Genomic DNA, 11,032 nt, shown 5'->3' on the forward strand with positions numbered 1-11,032 from the left:
CAGAAAATAAAATAATTGCTGAAATTATTAAAAAATCCACACAAGACAAAAAATATTATGTAATGGCCCCATGAAAGGAGTATATGATGCCTGGGAAAAAGCTGCACCATTTACACATCAATCAAGGATAATTCATAAAGGAGGGTTTTTAACACTGGAAGAAGCAAAGGAATCCTTCAGGGAATATGAAGCTCTTCATCCAGAGCAAACCCTAAAAAGAGCAGATAAAGCTCCAATTCAAACCCAGAGAACAGGAATAATAAGAAACATTCCTACAAGGGCTGAAATCAAGGAAAAGAAAAGGGTCTGTAGATCAAATCTCAGAGAAACCCTTAACATAGTCCTGAATTGGACTGAAGAAAAAAGGGCAATCTTGGGATATTATCCTATTGCGAAAGAACAGCTAACAAAGCTGGTTATATTTCCAGAGGCTTCTCCATCTGACACCTATCAGTTTTTCCAGTATGGATTAATTGATACAATTTTAATTTTTAATGATCTAAAAATTATTAGTGAGTTTCCTGTAGGATTCGTTGATGCAGTAAAGAGATTTAAAAATATAATTGACAACGTAAATCCAAGGGATATATCCCTAAAATTTACGAATAGTCAACCTATTTTTAATGAAGAAGAAGAATGCTTGGTTCCAGCACATCAAGTAATCTTCATGTCCGTCTTCCCAGGAAATTTTCAACCAATTGATCAAGTTCAAGATTTAACAATCTACAGTCATGAAGGTAGACTAGCCAGCACACTAGCAATGGTCTTCGAAAGAACTCAAAAGATAACAAGGGAATCTCACACAAGAATCAATTATAAAAGCAGAAATATTTTGCTTGTGTCCAGTAAAAGGAATGAAATTGAAGAAAGAGAGATGAGACTCTTGGTGAAATTTGAATCTGCATTCTATAATCTATCCGGACTCTTAGAAAAACTCCCTGAAGGGATAAAAATGAATCTCTACTATTTGATAAAAGACAGAGAAGACCACAAGTGCCAGCTATGTGTCTCAGAGTTATCTGAAGAAAGCAATAATGAAACGGAATCAACCCACATGATAAAGGAAGGAGACAACGCATCTGAAGGCAACATAATGAAAGAGGAGGACATCACATCTGAAGCATCTCTCAACATTATTGCATAATGACGTAAGCGCTTAGGTCATGGAGCACCAACAATGTAGCTGGTGCAAGATAATAAACAATGACGTAAGCAATGACGTCATAAGAAGGGTAAGGATGGCAAAATCTTTTAAAAGAAGTTTTTAATAGAAAAAATATAATATACTATGGAAAAATTCAACTTGAAGCCCCTATAAAGATAAAATCTGCTAATGGAGAACTTGAAATAGCTTTGATAAATGATGAGGAGTTGAGTTAACAGATTGAGAAAATTAAGGATCAACAAAAAAGATCTAAAATTGGATGGATTCATATTAGTACTATACAAGTCCTAATCAAATCTACATATATGAAAGGAATTAATTCACCAATAAGCTTAGCAATCTGTGACAAAAGAATTACTGATGACCCAATAGATCAAATAATTGGAATTGTTCATGGAAACTTGGCAAATGTAAATGTTAAATTCAATGCCCATCTTGGATATGCTATACCTTTATCAACTGAAAATCTTGGAAGATCTATAAGTTTGGCTTATAAATTTCACAGAAAGAATTTAATGGAACAAGACGATGAACCATTTTCAATTACATATGCAATAAATTATGCTTTAACAAATAGCCATCATAGTATAATATTTAAAAACAGAGAAAAAATTTATGTCGATGAATTATTTCAGAAAATTGTAAAAACAGAAATACCAAAATATAAAGCTATTGAAAACCCAGTTCTTTTACTAAAAGAACCATCAGGAAAATTAGTTTCATCAAATTTTCAAATAAGAGAATCTAAAATTAATAGCCCTTTAAGTTTATCCAAGTTAAAGATTAAAGAAAAAAATTCTGAAATAAAAGAATTAACAAAAAAGGTCAAAAAATTAAATGAAACCTTAAACACTAAGTTATGACAATAAATAAAGAGAAAATATATGTAACCTATCAAGACAAGAAACAAGAGCTCTTTGAAAGAGAAAATCGGTTGAATTATTTACAGTTTTCTGAAATAAATCAAAGAGCATTTGAAGCTCTAAAAATAATCTATAACAAATTGAAAGGAGAAGTTGAAGAGTTAGACAAATTAATAGAATCTCTAGAAAATAGTGATGAATCGATGATAGAATTTGCAGAAATTCTAAGATAAATAATGAAGTATACAAAGATTGAAAGACCAGAAAACAGAATAAAAAGAAAAAGGGCGAAAAAATTAAAAAGTAAAATAAAGGAGTATAAAAGGGAATTAAATAATCTTCAGTTCGAAATTAATGACCTTATAATAAAAAGGATAGAAATAAGAACAAATATAAACAAGTTGGAGCTAAACTTAAAAAATTTATAAATGCCTGGAACACCATATTATGACTTAAAAGAATTAAAGCTTTTAAAAGAAAAAATGGAGAATGAAGTTGAAAAATTAAAAAGATATTTAGAAACAACAGAAAGTGTAGAAATAAAAGAAGTTTTGGAGGATTTGAAAAATTATATTAAAGAAAAAGACAAACAGATAAAAAATTTTATATACAATAATCAATGCAAAAAAGAATATTATAAACTAAAACAAGATTGAAAAACTATAAAAATGAAATCAGACTTAGTAATAGTAGAAATGCTCAATACTTTTGATTATGAAATTACAAATTATAAAGTACCACCAACCAAATCTATACAAATTATAAACTTATTCGAAGCAAAATATGAAGAGTTAATAATTTTGAAAAAGAAATTACATTTAAAAATTGGTATCAGAGCCAAGTTAACGATTAAGGGTAACACTTTTTCTTTAAGCAACACTTTTAATGATACACTTTTAAATTAATAAAAAATAAAAATCTGTAAATCTGTACTAAAATACATTTGTACACTAGATGGACCCTTATTTAAGAGAGACAGCTACCCAAAACTAAAAGAAAGGGTATGCTAACTTAAATAATAAATACACATCACTATATAAATATATACCGCTACATAAACAATGAGAAATACGAGCAACATAAATATCGAATTTTACTTCAGGTCTATTAACAAAAATTATATTTAATTAATTTAAAATTTAATTTATAAAATTAAAATTAATTTTTATTTTTTAATTTATTATTTACGTTATTAAAAAAAAACATTGTTCTCTTAGATTTTCTCAAGTATATATGCTTTTCTCTTTATTTTTTTTTATTTATATAACTATCTGGTCCATTTGTTTATATATTATTGCTGTGAGTTAAATAGCCGTTTACCCATAAATTAATTTCTTTTCTATAATACTTCGTGACTGTCTGGAGTTATATAAAAGTTAAAATCTTTATCATATGTCCTGATTTTACTAAATAAATAAGATAATCATAATCAATGGGTAAAAAATTTGATATATTATTCAAATTCCTTTTTACTGATCATGATTATTTTGATTAACAAAGCAGTGGATTTTACATGACTGGAGTGACGAGGAATGTTTGAAAATATTAAGGAACTGCAAAGAGGCACTACGCATGAGCAAAGGCGAAGGAAGGAAGGTTATTGTTATAGACATGGTGGTGGAAGATGAGAACAGTGATCATGAGTCACTTGAAACACAACTCTTCTTTGACATCATGATGATGGTGGGCCTCAAAGGAAAGGAAAGAAATAAAGAAGAATGGGCCAACTTAATATTCTCAGCCGGTTTCGGAAACTACAAAATTATTCCAATTCTAGGACTAAGGTCTCTTATTGAGATATATCCATAGCAATTTACCATATGATAATATATAGTTATCTTTCTATCATTAAAAGGAGAGATTATATAGATAGATAGCTTAAGTACACACGTGGTGAATTCTAGTATCACTATGATGATTATAATATATATAAGTGGAATAACCCTTATCATGCACATGATAAAATTGAAATTATAATTTTAAGTTGTTTTATTAAAATTAATTTAAATTATAATTATTTTATTAATGCAAAAATAACATGTTATGTGTTGTTTGTTTTTTCTTCATCTGGTGTGTTAAGTGTATCAAACTAATATAGTTATTAATCGTTTTTTATTAATCTACTCTAATGGTGAGCACGTGATGTAACGATCCAATTTTCAGTACGTCACGATCATACTGAAAACCAAGTGTCACTAACTTGATCACCTAATAGCTAACTAAATATTTATTATTAAGCCTGTAATCGTATTAGCGCGCGAATCAAATTTTCGAAAAACTAAGATAATTCAGTAAGTACAATAAAATAACACAAACATCAGAGAGAGATAATATACATCATACATACTATTTACATATATATACATATATTGTCATACGTGTTTTAAGTTGGCATACAACCCTTCACATCTGGTTATTATATACATGATCAACACTCTGGGCCCTGGTCCATATAGGAAGCCCCTAAGCTGGTGCCCGAAAACTAGCCTAATCAACTATATACATCATACTCTCTCAGTGAGTCTAACCAAAAGTGAGAGACTAAACACAAAAGTTAGGCTATCACAAAAACTCCCAAAAAGTCTCACACTCAGCTCTCCAGCATCAACTGTCGTTAGAGGAGGAAATCTCGAACACATCTGATGGGGAAGGAAGAAAGGGGTAAGAATTGAAGAGTTCTTAGTAGGGTTGGGGTAGTTGGTTTAGTTCGTTTTATTATGTTCTCAGTAAATAACAACAGTCAACAAAGTACAATCCAACTCAACAATTGCAAAACATAGAATCCAATCACAAGCACACACAATGATAGAAAACACAATCACAAATAAATATGCGCAAACAAGGATGAAGCATGTCTAGTCCTATCGCAGGCCATGAGCTCATGAGTCGGTTGCCTACCCGCTCCCGACATTACCCGGCACGAGTCCCAGATATGGCTTTCCAGATACATAGTGTGTGCTTATAAGTCTTACGGCTAGGCCGCATACAGTGTGATTTTCAATGTGCTTACATCTGGAAAACAGTTCTTAGTGTGTGGGTGTCCCCATTATACATTTGGCACTAAGACCCAAACAAGATCGCATCTGCTCTCCTGTGGCAGACATTCTTTTAAAGCTTTCTCTTTATCTTTGCTCTCTATTCTTCTGTGACAGAGATTCTTTTAGTTAATACATTCTTTCATTCTTGACTTCTACTCTCCTGTGGCAGAAGTTTTTTAATATTCTTTTAATATTTGTTCTCTGCTTTCCTGTGACAAAGGTTCTTTAATATTTTTCTTTCCTTTTCTATTCTTCCTTCTACTTTTCTTTCCTATCATTCCATAGTATAAATTATTTTCACATTATTCTCTTGCCTCTCCCCTAAGTGTTTTATGGAAAGGAATTATAAAGTCCTTTAATTAAGTCTGCGTTCTCTAAAACTTTTAAGATAAATAGTACTATTCTTAAAAACTTAGTTTCGTAAAACTTTTATTTTTAAACTCTTGCTATCTATGTTTTAAACCTCAAACTCTTAAATATTTTATTTTTAACTCAACATCTTTACAAAATTATGTTTGAAACCTCACTTATCTCAATATTTATAAAAATAATCCTGAATTTTTATCTCTGAACTTTATTTATTATCCAAAATACCCAAAAAACTTATATAATTATAATATTAAACTCAATCTTTTCATAAAAATACAAGTATATTTCCTCAAAAATAATTCTTCTTTACTGATTCTTCTCTTCACTAAGAACCAAAACCCTCTTTATTTTCTTTTTAAAAAGTACATTTAAATCTTAATTTGTTTTTTAGTTTTACGGTTATCGATTTTTCACAACTTTTAATTTAATTACTCGGTAATTAAACCTCACCCATTTTGTTAAAAAACTAACACAATGACAGCCCCAAATCAGCTTCATTATCACAGTTTGGGCAGCACAAACATGACCAAATCACAAGCTTAATCACATTTAACAATATATCAACAAAATTCAATATAAATTTAATCAAACTCCATCAATAATTAATCACAACAACCATTCACTTATCCAACACAAATTTAATTGGTGAGAATTTACTAAAACCCTACCTTCGTATGAAATTAAAATACTTAAAACTCTGGAGAAGCCTTCCGACCGAGCCGTTGAAGAAGAAAACGTTCGGAATCGTCTGTGCCTTTTAGAACTCCAGTTGGCCGAACTCAAGGAATAAAGGAGTTATGTCACCGTCGACTTCCACCTATTGAAAGTGATGCCAACATGTAGAAAAGGAGGATACAAACACTTTTACCAGATTAAATTTTTTATTGGAGTTACGGATTGTAAAAAATCGAAGCCAAAAGTTCGATAGGGGTTACGGTTCTTTCTCTTTCTCTCCCTCGGTCACTCTTCTCTCTTCCTCACGATGCATGAAATGAAAATGAAGTTAATTGATGATGATTGATATAATATAAAATGATTAGGTGTCATGCTTACAATGATAAATAATTAGGTGTCATAAACTTCCTTTTTTTCTTTCTTCATTTTGTTCGGTTAAAAATTAAAGGATATGCTGATGATAATATATGATGGTGATTAAATTTGTGTAACATGAAACGCTATTATTTAATGTGATTCCATGTTTTTTTTCTTTCTTTTTTCTTCTTTCGGTCAATAATAATGTAATACTCAGTCTAACTGAAATTAATTGAATAATAAGTTAAGTAGGAGCGAATATGGTTGGAAGATTTGGCAATTGGAGTTTTATGATTTAAATATGATATTTGAATTCAGTGAATTTTTCCGAGTCAGAAGACATAGTTTTCTGCGTAAAAGCGCGCAGTAGAATTTTGATCGGCAGTACCGGCTGAGACCTGTCTGGTACTGCAGCTGAGAAAATTGATTATGAGTAAATAGGATTAAGAAATGAGAAATTATAATTAGGGGAGGTAGAAATATTTAAAGTGCGATTTGGAGCGCTAATCTTAAAGGTTTTGCCCAAAATTGGGCCAACGGACAAAAATAAGTGAACCGGGCCTAAGTGGGCCCAAGACCCAACATATATAAACATTAGTTATGAGTATTTTAGCTCATTTTACCTAAAAAGAAGGGTTAGAGCGCTGAAATTGAGAAGAGAGAAGAGAAGAGAGAAAACCTAACTCTCTTTGATCTTCAAACCACCATAATTTGAGATACGGAGCTCCGATTGATGAGCCGTTTACGGCCACGCGTCACTCTTCTCATCCTTACAATTATATCTAAGTTTTGTGGTGAGTAATCCACTATCCTCTGCCCCAGTTTTCATTTTTCTCTTCAAATTCGAATTTGGTTTGGGTTTTGAGGAAACCTTGTGATTTTGGTTGTTTAGGAGTGCTCTAGCATGAGCCATGGGTGATATTCATCACAAACTTCAGTGGGTTAAGGTAAAAAACCCTCCAACCCTTGTGATTTGTCACTTTTATGAGCCCTAGGTTGATGTATGTATGTGATATTGGTTATGTTAGTGTATTTGATGATTTTGGTGCACAATTGGGAGATTGATGTTGCTTGAGAAGCTTTGATGAGGCTTGGAACTAGGATTGGTGGAGACTTCCAAAGAAGAGGCTCAATTGGTTTGGCTACAAGAGGTACGGTTTAAGTTTCATTTAAGTACCGTGTGGTGTGATGAGAATTCCTAGGCTAGATGCCCCTAGGATTAAGTTTGGATTGTGTAAATGGTTGGTGAGGCTTGGGGCTAAGTTTGGTATGTAATGTGAATTAATGATTGGGTTGAGAATTGTGTGGCCTTGTATGCTTGGTGTATTGAAAATTTGATGTATTGGGTAATGAGTATTAATTTGTGATTTATGCATTTAATTTGTGAAATTGGGCCGGAGGCCGGAAAGAGGTAAGGAAGGTAAGTTGATGTGTACATTGTATGATGACACAAGTGATTGGATGAATTTCAGATAATGAATATTTGAATGATTGGGTTGGTTATTGAATAATGAGGTTTGAGGAGTTGAAATGTGGAAATTGGTAATTTTGGGTTAAATTGTATAGATGAGGTATGTTTGATTTTGGTTGAGATATATTATGTGGTCATATATGTGAGTATGATTATTGATTCCTTGATGGTATGATAATGCATGAGAGATATGTATGTTGTGATATGTGCTTGAGGAATGATTAAGGTTGATTTGGGGTGAAATCACGTGATAGTGAGTATGATATTGATTATGTATAATGATGGTTGATTGGAAATAGTATTGTTGGGAATTGGGATGAGGAATGATGTATCACATATTGATATGTTTGTAATTTAGCCATTTGTTTGAAATGGGTAAAAATGGTTATATGGCGGTTTTATGAATCGTGGTGAAGTGTTAATGTATGAGTTGAGGAGGCTTGATGTTGATTTTGGTATATTTTGATTGGTTTCAAAAAGGGTTGAAACTGGCATGTTTTGGTTGATTTTGAAAAGAGTTGAAAATGGCTTGTTTTGAAAATGGCACTTTGTGGTTTTGTATGAAAAACAGTTTTTGGACATACTTTGACGAGACATAACTTGGACTACGGATCTCTATTTTGTGCCAAATCTATTTAGAAATGAAATTGGATCTGGGATGTCCATGCCGTTCGAAGAACGGGTGAAAAACGATTTAAAATGAGAAAGTTATGTTCGTTGAAAGATTGGGGGTTGAATCTGTGAATTATGCAGCTTTTAACTTAGAAAATTTTTAGCAGAATGGCCCCTTGCGCGTAGGCGCACTTGGCACGTACGCGCCGTTCTTTCAGAAGACGCCATCCACGCGTGCGCGTGGTGTGCGCGGGCGCGCCGATGTGCTGCACCCGATGCCCAGCCATTTTCCAGAGGGTTGTGCCTGAACTGTGCCTGTTTTGTGCCTGGGGCACGAGAGCACCCACGCGTTCGCGTGGTGGACGCGTTCGCGTCGCTTGGGTATTTTTCAATCCACGCGTTAACGTGCATTACCCATACACGTCGATGAGTTTTGTGGCCATCCAAGCGTGCGCGTGGCACTGTTTTCATCCCAAAGTTGATTTTTGAGTTTTAAAAGCCAAATCTCATACTTCTAAGCCTCCGATCTCACCTCTTATGTATTAAATCATTATGATATGCCTAGTAATGAGAAAGGAGCTAGGGGATGTGGTAACTTGCGAGTGAAGCAAGGGAAAAGTTATGATCAACGATGATTATATGAGATATGGAGGATGACGGTACAAGTACCCCGTGTGCCATGAGCCGAAGGGCTATATTTATTGATAAATGGCTGGTTCTTGATTGAACCATGAGCCGGATAGATGAGTTATTGCCGGGTCACGGCAAAGCCATTATTGATTATGGCTGAGTATAACTGCATATATGATTAATGAATGAATGTGTTAAATGGATAATAATGGAAAATGTTGAAATGTGATGTGTAACCCCGGGTAGTAGGCAGTGGCGTTGTCCACTTGCTCCGGGTGTGAGACGGAAAAGGATGTTTATGATAAATGAGTTTAATTATGGAGTTTTGAATGAATGTATTTGTGATACCTGGGTAGTAGTAAGGGTTGTGGTTCGTCCCACTTGCTCCAGGTTAATGTTTGAGATTTGATAACAATGAGGATTGATAATATAAATTGAGATTGAATGAATATATGTTTGAGATACCTGGGCAGTAGCAAGGGTTGTGGTTCATCCCGCTTGCTCCGGGTTAATGCTTAAGATACCTAGGCAGTAGCAAGGGTTGTGGTTCGTCCCACTTGCTCCAGGTCAGAGATTGTGACACCTGGGTAGTAGCGGCAGTAGTGGTGAATCTACTCGCTCCAGGTTGAGCTTTTAAACACCCGCCTGGGTAGTAGCCGCAGTAGTGGTTGTTCCAATGGCTCTGGGTTGAGCGGGTAGTAGCAAGGGGGTTGTAGCTCAAACCTACTTGCTCCGCAAGGGGTGTTTCTATCCAATGGTTAGCTACCAGGACATGTCGGATTGGCTATATAACCGACAGATGATATCATCAGCCATAGGGCAGGCATACATCATTTGCATATGTTTGAATTGTTTGGGTTTGCCTATTTGTTTTGGATTTCTACATCATATATGCTATGTTACCTGATTATATGCTACTTGTTCTACTTGTACCTTATTTGTGTATTACTTGTCTGTATTGCTTGTGTTTGTACAACTGAGAGATCCCTCATGTTGGTGTCGGTAGATGTTGGGGGTTGTTCTTGATGAGATGAATTGATAATGCGATTGCATGATGATGATGATTTTTGAATGAGATAATTTGAGCCCCCTGGGTAGACACGGTGATGTGATTTCACTAGCTCCAGGCGAGGGTATGATGTATTGATATAGAGTTGTTGAGGCAAAACAACTGGTGATGGTTTTGCTTATGATTCTGAGTCTGATTCGTGGAAGAATGAGCGAGTATGTGTAACATGAACTAGATTTAGTATCCCCTTACGACAGATGCCTATTTATGGATTAGTGAGAATCTAGGCTGGATACTTGGTGAAAAGGAGTTTAGGATGCTTAGTGAGTTTTTATTGCAGTGCATTGTATTTATTTGGCACTTTTACCATACTGGGAACCCATGGGCCCGGGGTTCTCATTCCGTATATATCTCTTGTTTTTTAGATACAGGTTCAGGTGCTCAGAAGTGAGCTGCGGTTCGTCTGAGAGACGACGAAGATATTTATTTTCTCTACTTTGTGTTTTGCTTAGAATCTCTCCACCTTTGTTTTGAAAAGATTATATTATGTATTGAACTCTTTTGGAACTTGCCTATAGAGGCTCTTGTGTTTCTTTTGGGAGAGATTAGGATGTACTGTTGTCAACTACTTTCATACTGTACCCTAGCCGGCCTAAACTTCGCGGGTCGCGACTAGTGGCTATTTACTTATGTTATATATATCTATTTGTTATCTATCTCTTAATCTCCTTTATGCCTTGTCCGTATATCGCTTTCGGCTTCACAGTTTAACTTTTCGTTGTCGAAACGTGAGTGATACGTCTTCGCGATTTTATTTCTACTCTTTTCAGGCTTCTCGGTTAA

At 34.1% G+C, this 11,032-nt stretch overlaps 1 protein-coding gene across 1 annotated transcript in view; it reads left to right on the top strand.

Annotated features, from left to right (window-relative positions):
• LOC107458175 (probable O-methyltransferase 3) overlaps positions 1 to 3,981 on the top strand; it is a 10,489-nt gene extending 6,508 nt beyond the window's left edge. The window contains exon 2 of the mRNA XM_021127590.2: positions 3,532 to 3,981. Within this exon, the coding sequence (XP_020983249.1) occupies positions 3,532 to 3,837 (306 nt within the window). The 3' untranslated portion in view covers positions 3,838 to 3,981. The remainder of the gene's footprint in view (positions 1 to 3,531) is intronic.
• The last annotated feature ends 7,051 nt before the right edge of the window (positions 3,982 to 11,032 follow it).

The sequence above is a fragment of the Arachis duranensis genome, chromosome 7, assembly GCF_000817695.3.
Source record: "Arachis duranensis cultivar V14167 chromosome 7, aradu.V14167.gnm2.J7QH, whole genome shotgun sequence".
Classification (NCBI taxonomy): domain Eukaryota; kingdom Viridiplantae; phylum Streptophyta; class Magnoliopsida; order Fabales; family Fabaceae; genus Arachis; species Arachis duranensis.